The sequence below is a fragment of the Anas acuta genome, chromosome 14, assembly GCF_963932015.1.
Source record: "Anas acuta chromosome 14, bAnaAcu1.1, whole genome shotgun sequence".
In the NCBI taxonomy this organism is placed as follows: Eukaryota; Metazoa; Chordata; class Aves; order Anseriformes; family Anatidae; genus Anas; species Anas acuta.
This window is the reverse complement of record NC_088992.1, coordinates 13349320-13364939: the sequence shown is the minus strand read 5'-3', so window position 1 is coordinate 13364939 and position 15620 is coordinate 13349320. Positions and strand designations below refer to the sequence as shown.

Below are 15620 nucleotides of genomic sequence, written 5' to 3'. Positions count from 1 at the left end.
CCAAACGCCCCCAGCACGCAGTCCCCTCTAACACCCTGGCCCAGGAACGATACCAAACCTGGAATGAAGTCCAACCGCTTTAATAGAGTTGACATATGTTCTACAAACTATTTAATATATAAAAAGCAACATGAGAATTTTGCTTTTTATACGCAGGCATATCAAGTGCTCAGAATTGGGATAGTCCAGAATTAAGGCTGCCCATCAGACTGCCAGCCCCCTTTCCCACCCAGAATAACACACTTTTGCCTTTGCAGACACACAGAACAGGATTCACCACAGGCCCCAAAACGCTGGCCACTTCTGGCTGTCAAACTCTGCTCAGCTGCTCCAAGGACCCCACAGCAGTTCCCAACAAGGAACAACACCAAACTAGGTGTGCTATTTTAAATACTCACTGTACATTTTTTGTGTTATTTTTTTTAACACCCCCCTTCAATCACAGCCATACTGCTGTAGCTGCACTGAGCTACTCACATGCAGGACGTGCATCTCACCTGCAGGAGCCTCAAGTCTCAAAACCTGAGACAAGCAACCATCTTCTGGTCTAGATCACAGAAAATACATCTTTTCCTGCAAAAGGGGGATTTTTTTTGCACCTACATCCCCAGTTGCCTCATCCTCAGCACCAGCAGCCTGCTGGCACATGCCTGCACCCCAACACCAGGAGACCACCGTCTAAGCTTTAAATGCAATTTTAATTCTGGCATTTCTCAAACTTCTGAGCACTTGATTTCCTAGGTTTAAGTGAAGACAAGTTGTGGTGCTCTGCCCTACACAGTGCCAGTTTTAGGAGCAGAACAGCAGCTTGTTCAGTGTTTTGTGGAGGTGTGCAGGTGAGTGCAGCCTCTACTACGCAGAGCATGTCCCCACCACACAGAGGGTGGGCAGAAGCCTGTGCCACCACTCCCTGTATTGCTGGGGTAGGGTATTGATGAGGATAGTTAATTGTGTGTTTTATAGCTATCTAGCATATCAACAACTTAAGAACAGACATGCCAGCCCCTGCTCTGCTATAAAGAGGAATTTTGTTAGCAGCTAGAGAAGCAGGGTGGGCTGAAGCTGCCCTGTGTGGAGCTCTGGCCTTCCTGCTCTCAGCACAGGTTCTGGTGGAGGCAGCAGAGTCAAGGCCAGCTGTTGCACGGGACCCTGTGGGTGCCCATTTTTCTTCCCTCTCCCTGGCAAGAACACAATATGAACCTCCAGAAGCAGGTTGGTCCACATGGATTAGTTCAACCCTTGGCCAGGTAAACTACCAGAATAACTGGCTACGGAGCTCAGTGATGCTCAAGGGGAATAATAGTGTTCTCTGCTGCTTCTGAGTGCAACCATCCTTAACTTGCCTTTAAAGGTTTCATAAAGGAGGATGAAGAAAAAACAGACACTACTACATGGATCTTTTTCTTTGCAATGCTAGTCTCTACAGTGGAACATTCATAACTGCTCAAGAGTAAAAATATGCTACATCAAAACTGTACCAGAAAAAGCAGGACCCCTGTAACAGCTGGAGAAGAGTTTGCAGATAAAAATCAGAGTTATACAGCCAGCTTAAAAATATGCCACTGGAAACGTATGAGAAAATAAATAAGGTTGTCCTTTCTCTGCAGTCTGGCAGATGCTGGAATCGATGCATTTCACAGGCTCTCATCTTCCTGTTCAGCGTCGCAGTTTTGCTCTCAGATTGTCGTGTCACCAAAGAGGAGAAGCGGCAGACCCCCTCCAGCCAGACAAGTACTTGATCAAGTCCTTCTGACAGTAAGGAGAGCTGGGAGCACATCGAAATGCTTACCTGAAGCAGGTACTCGACACTTCGGAGTTAAGCGCTGAATATTGGACTTGAACAGGACGTGTGCTGCCTTTCATCTAAATTCTCATTACAAGCGACTGTAGAGGCAAGGACATCCACTTCATAGCAGTATGAAAAGGCGAGTGCACTGAGTACTGCGAGCTACACGGTTGGTATGACCGGGTGAATTGCAGGTCCATAGAAAATACAGAAAGCATAAGACATTTGTCTACTCTCCTGGGAAGCATATAATGTTTGGATGGCAGACAAACTACCGATGAGACACATTCCAAACTCAGAGCATTTCCCAGGGAATTAATTTACAAAGTGCCACTGGTCCTTGGAACCAAATATAGCGTACAGTATATTAAAGCAAACACTTGCCCTACAGCTTGTGTTGGCCCATCTCTGCACTATATGAAGGAATCGAATATTCACTCTTCGCAATAGACTCCTTCCATTTTTATACAAAGGAAAATAAAAACATAATTTAAAACAGCAATAAATAAAAACTACAGAATGTGTGTGTCCTGGTCAGCCCCCTTTGTGCATTCCAATCAGACTGGAGAGCTTCTCACAGTGCTCAAGTTTCAATGATTCTGCTTTCTGTTTTAACCGCTCGTCTCTGTATAGCTTGGCCAAATTCGACAAATCAGACTCTGAAAGATGAAAAAAATATATATTAGGATGAAGCTGTGAGCATGCTTCAAGTAACTTTTCCAATGCTTTGTTATCCTCATGATTTTTTTTTAGTTCACCTTATTTCAATATATCTGTGCATGTTATAGGAGCTTTCTTTGAAGAGAGGCCATCATGTTTAAGCAGGCTAGCTACTTAAGAAAACTTTCCATAATTGCTTGAAAATTCAGAGTTATAATAAACCAAAGACTCTACCAGTGCACCAGCTGGGCAATAACTAAAACCCAAAATAGGACTATTACAGTCTACAAAGAAAACAAACTATAAAAATATAGCTTAGAAGTCACGTAAGATTGAAAGTTTTGTTAATGACTTAGAGTGATTAAATATATACGCATTCTTAAAAGCAAACTTACTGTGCATATTTAAACTAACTATATGCGTGTTAGTAAGATACCATTTGGTCTGCTAAACAGCCACTGTCTAAGTCAACACCAGCATTTACAACCTAATTACACCTCATCTCCTCGTGTACTGATGTTTCAGCAGGCACAGGCCGATGGAGAGGAGTTCACTCTGCACCTGCCAGCAGTAGTTAAGTGACAAGCCAGAAGGAAAGAGAACCTCGTGACTACTTTCCTTATTGCTTTCTTCAGGCTACGTCAGCTGCCTGCAGCTAAGCAGGAGTTACAAGATGTACATCCCTGCCCACGTAAATGAGAAATGCAATTCTTCTGACAAACCTGTTCTGCAAGGGTCCCAAACATCCACACTTTAAAGTATAGATGGTGGTTGTTGTGTATTATTTTTTTTTTTTGATGTTGCACTTGTCAGAATTCAAACTCCGTCTGCCAAGAGGTTGGCCCAGAAGGCAATGTGAATTCTTTTATTTCTTCTTTTTTTAATTGATTACAGGAAGGTGAACAGCTAGATAAAAGGCTTGTTAATGAAAGGGCACAGGGGCTTTCAAACAGCACAATCTTGAATGTACTTTGCATACATTTCCCCTTCTTCTCAAAAGCAACATGTAACTGAAATAATCCCATTGTTTGAATAATCTCCCCCCAGCAACTCAGAGAAGCATCTTTCGCTGATTAGTTAAGGAAGTCTTAATATAGCTTTCTCCCTGAAGAATAATTTAGATCCAGGATTAGATGCACCTATGAGAATAGCAGTAATTTATTTCTGAAAAGGTCAAAATTTCCCTAAGCACAGGCTACCTGACGACATTCAATTTTTCAAAGAGCTTTTGTACATCGTACAAGTCCCTCATTTTACCAAATCATTCAGTAGGGAAAGAACTTCTCAATAGGGCCTTTCATGCCTTACGTGCTCTGTCCCTACCCCACTGAAATTTAAAGCCATATGAGCCTCGTCTATATAAGCCTCCATCTATTTACTGGAAGGCCTGATAAACCAACAGGCACAAACATCTTAATTTTAGGTCAGGAATCAATCTTCATTTTTTCTAACCGAAACACCACTCAAGTAGAGTGCAGATGTGCTGAGCACAGAGTCTAGACGACCCTTCAGCAGAAACAGACTTGGGTAATCGTTTCCAAGTCCCCAGAGTTCTGCAGCACAGACTTTTAGCCTCTTTTGCACAACTTGTCCACTTGGGCACGATTATTTTCTGCCAATGTCTGCGCTTTGACAGCATCCATTCTGTCATCTAAGTTTCTCGTGTTTTTCAATCTTTTACACTGCTGTTCCTTCAACCTTTGTTGACTGAAGTTATTCTCTTTAAGGAACTCCTAAAATACATATTTCCAGCTATGCATTTTTTCTGTTTTCAGTTGTGTAATTGTTATTCTTTGATTCAGAGCACTTTGCAGTCTCACTTCACAACCGTGCTACTACAGCTGAACAATCATCTGTAAAAACCTGAGACTTGCCTTTTGTACTTAACCATATCAGAGCATGTCAGAGCACCAAAACCCACAGCATAAGCACCTTTAACACACTGTTTTGCTGTGAAGGGACCAGCTAAGGAACATACTGATGTATCAGGTACCTTTTAAGTTTTTGTTAAGGTACCTGGACCCCAGGTAGCCCTTTTCAGATCATAAAAATCAAGGTCTTTAAATTAAACTGTTCATATAATGTGTGTTCATTTTGCTAGTGCTAAAGAGAAGTATACCTTCAGTAAATAGAACAAACCTACTATTAATAGACATTCAACTGACAAAGAAGTCAACCACAAAGTTACGCACTTACACAGGAATCAGTTGACCAAAATTATGAAACAACAGCTGATTAACAACTCTCCCAGGGTCTCCAAGGCAACTTTTTACCAGAACCTCATCTTGTATTCAAAAGCATTATATAAAATAATGAGTTAGTCAAAAAAGTATTTTTACAAACTGGGCTGTAGGAAAGTTAGCACTGTTTCAGCTGAGCTCATTGCCCGCTCTCACTGGCCTAGGTGGTAATCATTCTGAAAACTATTTTTTTTTCCTCTAAATTACAGTGGTCTCCTCAGGATAGTGCTAATTGTGGACAATGTAAGCATATTTGCAGGTATGTGACTAATACACAGACTATAAATAAAGAATATAAAAAAGTCTAAGTGTAAAAAGTCCTAGAGGAGGTTGCCTTACAGACATTACTTGGCATTCAGTGCTGGATTACTTCCCTCACTCTATCAGTCCCTCTGCAAACCCTGTTGCCCATTTCAGGGCACAGAAAGGTCATCGAGGTCTACATGAAACAGACAACACAATGATTTTTAGTTGCACTAGGTTACCTACAAGTTTTCCTCTAAGGGGGAAAAAAAAATCTATTCCTATGGCAAGCCTACACATGAAGCCTACGTTTATGTTTATTAACAGACACATTGTACCTAGATGCTGGTGCTACCAGCCATAGATGTTCAGAAATAAGTCAAGCAAACCAAAAGATAAGGGATTACTTGGCATTTTTAGGGTTTCACATTATGGGTTCTTTTTATTTATTTCAACTTCAGATTCTACGTCTGCGTACTTCTCTTTAAGAGCAAGATTAGTAATTTTAACTTAAAATAAGAAAAACGTCTCTGGATGAAAAGAAAAGATTGACTGAGAACTGACACGGGAGAAATCATTTAGAATGCTTACATTCTTACATTCTCCCTCTCTGCATTCAATTCTTGTCTTTAAAAGACAGTCTTGACTATGGTGAAAAACATGATCTCAAACTCCTCTAAAGATAGAATATGCAAATAAGTGCATGAAATAATCACAGAAGCACTCTTTGAAAACTGATACCAGTTAACACAGATTTTCAAAAGCTATAGCCTGTCTTCCTGCTGAAGGTTTGAAGAAGAGTTAGATGATCTGCTTGTGGAGCTAGTCAAAGTAAAACTGATTCCGCCTCAGCAAAGGAAACATTGATTAGGTGATGCCTCAAGGTCTCTCCTAGACCTAACAAACTGTCAGAGCTAAATAAACGTGCTGGACGATAGCGTTTAAAACATCATCACTAAGAGGTAGTCAAGCACAAAGACTGAGTGGAAAAAAAAGTCTCTAATAGTGGAATCAACTTTCCACTTCTCTCTCAATCACCTACAATGAACTCTGACAGCCCCTCAAGAATAACAAATTCGGAGTTAAGAACAGATGTGAGAAACAGCACTGCAAATTTGAGAAATTACATGCAATGGAAAATGAGGCTAAAATGGCAGTGCTTTGTGAACCGCAGCCATCATATAACTGTACACAGGGCGCAGGCACGCACTTGTAACAAATATAACTTACTCTGCTGTTTCTCCTTCCAGCAGCTGGTCTGAATATAGTCTATGTAATCTTTTTCAACGGTTTTCTCTAGCTCTTGAAGTTCCGCTCCTTGATAATTCTTCTCAAAGTTTTTATCAACATAGTAAGGCACCTGCAAGTTCTCTGTTTCTCTGCTAATAACATGGCCTATGGACCTGTGAAAACATCATGGAGAAAAAACATTTTGCAGCAGTTCAAACAAAGAAACAGTGAGAAATTTCTTGCAATTAACATTTCCAAAACAGAATCTTTGCAACTTCTCAGTCACTTCCTGCAGGACTATAGCTCCCTCAGCCACCCAATAAGGAAACTACAAGCCTCAGGCACAGCAAGCTCTTCACATAGAATTCACTGAAAAAAAAAGAATAACACAGTGAAAATACATAATACTTAGTTCTTTGTAGATATCTCTGATTCAGAGCTGACACAGTCCCTTCCAAATACCATGGTTGTTCTCAACAGCTCAGTCAAGATACTTCTGAAGTGTAAGTGCAAATTTTATCTTTAAACAGAAGCTCCACACCCTTTCTTCTGTTTACTGTTAACTTCTGGCAAGCTAAGTCCAGAAATCCATTGGAAATGATGGCAAATATAAAGACTATAGCAAAGTCACATGGACCAGTACTGTTTAGGGCATGGTGTAGCTGGATGTAGGTTTTCCTGATTTCTGGATTAATCAGTAGAAATAAGAATTAGCGGGGGGATTTTAGTTACCTTTTCCTTTAGTGTTTTATAATCACCAGTAAGCTAGGTAGTATGTGGAGCACCCCATAGGTAGAACAAGCCACTGTGGTACAGACACAAGGCTAAACTATCCTCTGCTACTGAGTTTTTACTTGAGCAAAGATATCCAGGAGCTTTTTCAAATCGCTGCCCAGAGAAAGAGGCAGGCAGCCAAAATGTGAAGTTACACTCTACCCAATGGAATTCAGTTTGCCCCTTCCTTTCCTGGTCTCCTCTTTTCCTTCTTTGTGTCTCAGACACATACACTCTCCTTATATAAACACTTTATTTCAGAGCTGTTAGTTTTTTTTAAAGATAGGATTTAGAGAAACAGCATCTGTAACTGTATACCAGGCTGAGGCCTGACTATCTCAAATCAACAGGAAAGGGGGAGGCAGTGAGGAAAGCCAGCGAGATTAGCTGCTCCGGGGGCAGCGTGGGAGGTTTCACACAGGACTGGCAGATAGCAAAAACGCTCTCGGGAAAGAAAAAACCAACTACAACAACAACAAAAAAAACACAAACAGAACTAAGCCACCAACCATCTTGTTCTCATGCTAGGTCTACATACTGACATCTTGTGGTAACGAACAGTAAAGGGCCTTGGGACCAATTAAAACTACACTGCGGAGCATATGGGCCTAAATGTAAACAGTTTTGCTCCTAAAAGGGAGCAAGGAGAGTTTGCAGAGCACTCTGCTACTGCTGTGTGCAGCAGTCCCCAACCTACAGGGTGTTGAAATCTGCCGACTCCCATTCTTATCTCAGTAAGAGCCAGGGCAGCTGACTGAACCAGTCTAGAGAGCTTCCTTCCTCCCAGCCTTGGATGCTGAGAGCAGTAAATGGGTTTTCCTCTGCCCCACAAACTCGGATTACTGCAGGCCTGGCTCTCATTGTTTCCACAGCTGACCAGTTTAGTTTGTGTTCTGCAATGTGGGAATCCTGCCTCTTTATAGGCACTAAACCAGGGCTTTTCAAAGTATTTATGGTTTGTGGAGCTTGACAAATTTTCTACAGGAATTTAGGCTCCAGAGCAGATTTGGATTTACAGCGCTAACTGCAGGCTTGATTTCCTAATTGCTTTACGTGGGAATGTCAGAAGCAGCTCGCAGACCCTCTAGGGCTGATCAGTACTGTAGCTAAGCTACACCCACATTCCTACTTCTGTATCATTGTGCAAAAGCATTTCACACCAGTTGGGTAAGCGCGCTGGCTCAGCGCCTCTATTTGTTCAGCACACAGCACAACACAGCTCACCATCATCTACTTCACAGCGACAGCGTTTAGGAGAACTTAACAGAGACTGTTGGTATTTCCTTATTTACAAATTGATAACAGTTTCTAGAATGAGCGGAAGAGAACAGTAACAAGCATTCTTCTATCCAGCCCAACTTCTATCTACCTCTTATCTCAACACCAACGACCGGAAAGAATTGTTTTCAAGTGACTTACGATTTGTAGAAGAGGCTGTAGGGTGGGTTAGTCGCCATCAGCTGAGTTATAACCGACACTATTATTATTATGAAAACTGGCATCAACTGAATAAATGCAGAATATGAGTTCTGAAAAGAACAACAATAAGTTGACAAATAAAGATACATACAGAAAACGATGCCCATTCCCAGAAATCAGGTTATCATAAATCAACAACACATTAAATGTAAACTTAGGAAAAAAAAAGAAGACAAGTACTTTCAAACGCTGACAAGGATGACATTTTAAATAACCTTTATTAATGCTCTCTTCAAGCTCCTGAAAGCCATTTTCTTCCAATTACATTTTCAGAGCATTGCTTTCATCTACAGCTCCCTCCCCAAGGCAGCAGATGCCCACAACACTGTCTGCCAGTGACCAGCTGACAATCCAAACCAAAGGAGCACCATGATTCCCATTTCTGCCTATGCATTTCTGAAATCTGCATGTATTCCAAAAATCTCAGTCTGTCCGAACACTGGACAAAGCCACTTGAAAGTAAAGGCTGAAGAGACCATATGTAGCATAACTTGAGGCAGAATGCAAGCACTTGCTATGTTGTTTGAATTAATTTAGTAGAGCAAAAGAGTGAAAAAAGTCCTAAAGATCGAAGAGTTCTGCTAGGCAGAGACCAACCACAGACCTTTACTCCTGCTCATTTGATTTTTAAACTGCCTTTTTGTAATTAGGAGCAGAACATTATAGTTGTTTAGGCTCTGTTCTCCGTCCTGGGAGAGCAACAATACCTGACATAGTAGTTGGTGGGATTCACTTGCCCTAGCTCAGCTGTCTACAGGCTGTGCAAGTTTTTTTCAAAGCCTGTCTATAAAAGACTCAACAGGAGAAAAATCATCTTTCTTGGAGAATGATCTTGTTCGGTTAATAAACTGCCTCTGAAGGAAGATTTTTCCAAGGTGTGCAGTGTGAGCGTATAGGTGCCTGTGCTAATAGCACACGATACCCGGTGTCTCATCAAGTTTCAGCTGGTAGAGATGTATCCCAGACCCATTTTGCTCTGGGCTGGAAAAAGCCTGTGCAGCACCTGGGATGAAACTGCATGCTAATTTACTGAAGGATTAAATATGCCATGAGGACGAGCCAGTACTTCTGTATTAGGTATCAGTTCACATTTGGACTGATCATTGTTAGATTATCAAGCCCTCAGAGCTTGCAAAAACCAAGCACCAGTGAAATATGCCTGGTTGCAGAAACTCCAAAACCTGCAATCCTACCAAAATAATTTATTTATCACTGCTTTAAAAACAGAACAACAATACGGTTACTTTTCAAGTCATCCATTTTGGCTGCAGCACTTAAGGATAAGCATTGAGCATCTAAGGATGGAAAAGTTTCAACACGCTTCAGATGTATACGTGAACCCCTCACCCTGGTGAAATGTTTAAGCCCAAGAGATCCGTTCTCCTGGCTACCTGTGGCCTGTTTTCTTCCTCCTCTTGCTCCTGTGTCCATGCTCTTTCACGGTGCCTCCGTGGATAATAGTGTGCGTCTCTGGCTACATTTGAAAACATGTGGATATTTCCTGTTAAAAGAAGCCAAAAGAAGCCATGGTTTTCAACTGTCTGCTGGTGTTTACCTGTACTTCTGTTTCTGGTTGATTATTCAGGCTTATATTACACAGACAGAGTAATAGTTTTGGGACCTCAGATTTGAATGTCAAAGCAATGTGTTATTCCAAAAAGAGAGTACCAGAGAAATTGTGAAATTCACCCCTGCTCCATCCTAATTTACAAAAATTAAGAAAATCAGAGAATTATTTTTATATAAAAATCGTACCTCATACTTTATTTTTGTTATATTCACTTGCAAGGCTGCAATTTATGTTGCATCTCCAGGCTTCAAGCAGAAAAATTAATTTGCGTCACCAAATTCAGGCCCTGAACTATGGCTTCAGATAATTACCAGATATGCTCTTCTACAGTCAGTTCTATTTTCTCTTTCATCAAGCTATTATAAAACCATTAAGTGAAACTGTTATGTCAAAAGAGATTAATAAAATAGCTTTTTGAGGAAAAAAGTACAATTCAGGATTTCCTTTCTTGCACACTGACTTATTCTTTCCTCACTTTAGAATTTTTAAAAATTGCATATGATGTTTTGATTAGAAGCTTGAACTCTGACTGTAACACCATGGAAGTATCTAAATAATAGCTGAGCTCCCCTCTTTTGAGATTCAAAATATCTTTGTAATAAAGAATTGAAATTTATGGCCATACAACAGGCATACCAAGCTATTTTTAAGCCTTGGGAAATCAAACTACAAATTATTTTAAAACACTCTTATACTGTCTTTTATCTGAATTTCTCAAAGAATTGTTCAAGAAATTGGGGAAATGACCTTTGTTGCTGTGTCAAGACACCTGCTTCACTGGTCATTCAGATATAACACTGCACAGGACTAACAAAGTAAAAGAGGGCTTGAAGAAGAAAAATTTCCCTTGAAAAAGAAAGCTTCTATCATTTAATGTTGCTCAGGCAACATTTTATCAAGCTCCAAAAGAATGGGAATAAGTGTGGGAATGAGGAATGGCTTTTGCAGGGTAGCTAGAAAAACAATTCCCCAATCCAAAGTTTCTCACAGAATTTTTGCCCCCAGTTTCTTTCCTTCCATGCGCATTTATTTTTTATGAGAAGGAAGTTCAATTCGTAGCCCCTTCCCATCATACAACAGTCTCTCTTAGGTTTGTAAGCTGACAAGCCATAAATCTGCCCTTAATCTATGTGAATGAGTTTTGTCTAACACCATTTCTGAATTAGATTTCCAAAAACCCTGGTGATAGCAAGGTGTCAAAAAAAACAAACAAACAAAACAAACAGCAAAGACTGCATCTTAACACAAACTTCAGTTCACACGCACAATCCCCACTTAACATTATGACAGCATGAAAAATGTTCTTTTTATATTACCCATCTGCACGTGCTCTTACTGTTAGCTCTCTTCCTAAATAGAAGCCATGGATTATGCCATTTTGGAAAACTACTGAATTGATATTCCATAAATAAAGGCCTCACTTTCAGGTTATGAAAACGTATGTAAATTTAGATCCCAGCAAGTTTTTTTTGGTAAGGAAATTTTTGTTTATTACTGAGAGCTATTACTATGAAATCATGTTTATTTTCATATTCTTCGCCATTTGGATAAAAACTCCCCTACGCTTCTTCAGGTCACTCTACCTATTAGATAACTGTCGTGCCCAGTACCCAAATTCTTCCTACAGCTCCTCAGTTTTCTATCCTTATTTCCAAGCGTTCCCACTGCCTACAGCTATGTAGCAGCCACGTTCCACACGGGATAACGTTTCACCTGTGGCCAAAGCAAGAGGCATGCGCAGGTGCCATCTCCTGCACAGTGGGAGGGAATCATGCCAGCCTGATCTCAGCACACTTTACAAACTTAACGATAAAATTTTGAAAGTGATCCGAGATCCTCTTAGCTATGAGATGCTACCACACAGACCACTGTAATGAGTAGCTTGTAAGTCACAGCTTGTAACCTGTACCTATTGCTTAAGGCTACAGTAACGGACTTGTTACTTTATGTTATGCCTTGGAACTGCGAAACAGCGGGCACAAGCACTAGAGCAATTCAAAGACCAGGGATAGTGGCAACAAGATGCCTGAGCTCACCACAGCTTTCAGATTTCCTTTTAAACCTAACCTACATTCCAGTGGGCTTGCAACATCTTCCCGTTTTCAGTACAAACACAAAAGCCAAGGCTGGACTAAGACAAGCACAGAGACGCTGCAGGTACAGGCTCTACAATTCTTTATTTCAAACAGCCAGCTCTCACTGGCAGGCATCGCTTTCTAAGCAAAGAAGGTTTAACTTCTTTGACTTGGTGCTGAGAGACAAACTCCTTGTGTTTTCCCAGTTACAAGGGCACTGAGACCGCAACACCAGGAGCTACTGCTGTGCTGTAATGCAGGAACATGTCTTGAGGACAACGCCATCAAAGATGCCTCTGATCCCTTCCCACTCACACCTTGCTTTGCCTCCCAAACCATCGCTGACTTCACACAATGGGGGAAAGAACAACAAAAAAAAGTCTTCAGCTGGTGCTGGTATGAAAATTTTGCCCAACCAAGTATCAAACAGCCTAAACCCTTGCCCAATTAAGGTGTCCTGACTAGTGCTGCCAGAAGTCCTCACGAAGGCTGGGATGTCAGGAACATGCCCCAGCAGCTACAGCCGTTACTCCCCATCACAGCTCTCTCTTCTAGCAGCACTCTTGGACAGCAAAGCTGAGCTTTGAGCTTTTCTACGGACCAAACTTACTACAACTTTAAGTTTAAACAGTGCATTAGGGGAACTTTTCCAGGCATAAAAAAATCAGGAGGAAAAAAAAGTAAATCCAAACAGGTTGTTGCTCTTCTCTGACCTATAATTTAGCTACCTGAACAATATAAAGAGGAGCTGAGCTTCCTTTATGGTCTCGTGTCAGTTTATTACATTTCAGAAATAGTGCAGATGGATACCAACCTGTAGGAAAGTGCCCGCCAAAAAACACATTGAATATTTCTTCTGGTGTAATGTCTGCTTCAAATTCTGTGTAGTAGTTATAGTGCCTGGCCTGGCCAGTGCTGACATGCTCTTGGTCAGTTCCAAATTCATCGTATCGCAATCGTTTTTCAGGGTTGCTGAGAACTGCAAAAGCATTGCCTATTGCTGGAGAATGAATTGAAAGAAGTGTTACAACACAGCACCTCCAGGTGTGGGAATTCTGCAAGCAGCTTAACAAAATACCCAAGCAGGCATAGAAAATTTGTGCATGGCCAAAGACTCATTTACTTTTGGAAGAGCTACCTTTGTGTAAGTAGCATTACAACACCAACATTACCTGCGATGGAACCTATTTCCTGCTATCACTGACACCAGGAAAAAGACAAAAATGTTGAAATATACGGAGAGAGTTAAGTATTTGGAAAACCAAGACTTGAGAGACCACCTATGTTAAGAGACTGAGGGAGAACGTAACTTTTTAATCAGGTCAAACTAAGTACTGACACAGCTGTGCACCTCCATCCATGAAATACAGTTAACACAAAGTTAAGAACTGCAGAGAGTAATTAAAATGCAGACCCATATTCCAAGCTTTCTGTCAGCAGAGATGTTCGTGAAGCTGTACCTGCATATTTATTCACAGTGCACGTCAAACCACCTGGAGGTAGCTCGTTTGGTTCATCATCTTCCTTGGTCTTTGATAGAAAATGGCTGTAAATAAGTGAAATACAACCCTAACACAAAAAAAATAAAGAAGACTTCAAGAATTCCTTATTCTAATACACAGCAAATGAAAGCCTGGTTTCCTTAGCACTGACTTACAATGCTAGTTTTATATGGCTGCAGCACAGTGAGAAAGTGGAAGATGTTAAGAGTTTAGATGCTAACGTTGCTGATGCAGGCTTGGACTGCACCAATGTTGAACAGCCCAGGCACGTAATAACGGACTTAGAATCACAGAATTGTTACGGTTGGAAGAGGCCTCCAAGATCACCTGGTCCAACCATCCCCTACCACCACTGTCACCCACTGAACCATGTCCCCAAGCACCACGTCCAACCTTTCCTTGAACACCCCTAGGGACGGTGACTCCACCACCTCCCTGGGCAACCTGTTCCAACACCTGACTGTTCTTTAGAGTACTCTTTGATTTTATACATCGATACATGTTTTTTTTGACATTCTAATTAAGACTCTGAGGAGTTCCTGATTACACAACACGTTCTGTGTCATAACCAGTGCATCCCCAGAGCGTTACTGACCCTCCAGTGCTATCTAGGAACGAGCCCTGTGATGCCTTTCCCTCCGATCTGTATTCTGAAGGTCCTGTAGGAGCGCAGCCGTACAGGTGTGGGTGTCCGCAGGCCGTGCCGCCCACCCCTCACGCACCTTTGAAGGCCTCGGTGGCGCCGGGAGCGCGGTTCTTGTCCGGGTGGAATTTCAGGGCCAGCTTGCGGTAGGCTTTCTTCAGGTCCTCCTCGCTGGCATCCCTCTCCACGCCCAGGATCTCGTAGTAATTGCGGCAGCTCTTTATCCTGAGGGGGGGGGGGAGCACACACAGGGCGGCCGTCACGGCACAGCTCCCCTGCCTCAGCGCACGGAGCGCGACGGGGCCCCCACCGGGGGGCCGAACCCACCCCCGTTCACCCCCAGCAGCTCCCCCCGGCCCCGCTCACCGCCTCACGCCGTCCAGCTGCTCCGCCGTGTAGGTCATGGCGGGCCCGGGGCAGCCCCTGCCCCCCGCGGCCTCACCGCCCGCCGCCCCGGCCCGCCCGCGCCGCCATCTTGTGCGCACGGCAGGCGGCGGCGGCGGCGGCGGCGCCGCGGGGGGTTCTGGGTACGGTAGGCCCGCCGCCGCCCCGCCGCGGCCCGCGGACTACATTACCCAGCGGGCACCGCGCGGGGGAGGTCTAAAGCGGCTCGGTGACGTCATAGGGGCTTCTTTAGGGAGGCGGTGACGTCACGTGGGGGTTCCTTAGGAAGGCAGTGATGTCATAGGGAGTCTCCTGGGGAAGACAGTGACATCATAGGGGGCTTCCTTAGGAGGCAGTGACCTCATAGGGCTGTGACCTCATAGGGGGACTTCTTTAGGGTGGCAGGGGTCTCACAGGGCCACAACCTCATAGGGGACCTCCTGGGGGAGGCAGTGATGTCATAGTGCAGTGACCTCATCAGGGCTTCCTGGGGAAGGCTGGGAGGCAGTGACCTCATAGGAGGCTTCCTGGGGAAGGCAGTGACTTCATAGGGCAGCGACCTCATAGGCGGCTTCCTTGGAGGGGCAGCGACCTCATAGGGGGCTTCCTTGGAGAGGCAGTGACCTCATAGGGCAGTGACCTCATAGGTGTCTCCCTGGGGAAGGCTGGGGAGGTGGAGGCCAGGGGGCCCCGGGTGCTCGGTAACATGGCAGCTGCCTCCCCCCAGGCCTTGTGGCCCCACTTGAGTGGCACCTTGCGAGGGTTGGGGGCTAAAAACCTCCTCCTTGTCATCCCGCTGAGAGAGGGAGTGGTGGCAGGCGCTGGAGGTGCTTGTGAGGTCCCGCTTGTTCGTGGCACGCAGCTGGATTTGTTTTTGGAAGGCGCATTGAGGGCTCCTTGGGGCTGTGAAGGCTCGCATGGGCTGAGCCTCGCTGCCTGGAGCCCCACGTCAGGCCATGGGGGCCCACCTCGAGGTGTTGTGGTGAGGGTGTGAGGAGCCTGGAGAACCTTGCTTTGGGTCTTCTGACCAAGCC

The 15620-nt window shown here is 43.5% G+C and overlaps 1 protein-coding gene across 1 annotated transcript; it reads right to left on the bottom strand.

The window, feature by feature from the left end:
* Window positions 1-64: 64 nt before the first annotated feature.
* Window positions 65-14721, bottom strand: DNAJC18 (DnaJ heat shock protein family (Hsp40) member C18). Its single transcript, XM_068698155.1, has 7 exons — window positions 14569-14721; window positions 14282-14427; window positions 12872-13057; window positions 9804-9913; window positions 8353-8462; window positions 6160-6332; window positions 65-2445 (listed from the first exon to the last, which is right to left on the bottom strand). The coding sequence occupies exons 1-7, from the start codon at window positions 14604-14606 to the stop codon at window positions 2321-2323; spliced, it is 888 nt and encodes a 295-aa protein (XP_068554256.1). The 5' UTR covers window positions 14607-14721; the 3' UTR covers window positions 65-2320.
* Window positions 14722-15620: the final 899 nt, after the last annotated feature.

Coding starts and splice junctions, on each gene's coding strand:
- DNAJC18 (XM_068698155.1), bottom strand. CDS start 14,606: ATGACCTACACGGCGGAGCAGCTGGACGGCGTGAGGCG. Junction 6,333..8,352: donor TACAGCCTCTTCTACAAATC/GTAAGTCACTTG, acceptor ATGTTTTCACAG/GTCCATAGGCCATGTTATTA. Junction 2,446..6,159: donor CTGGAAGGAGAAACAGCAGA/GTAAGTTATATT, acceptor TTCATCTTTCAG/AGTCTGATTTGTCGAATTTG.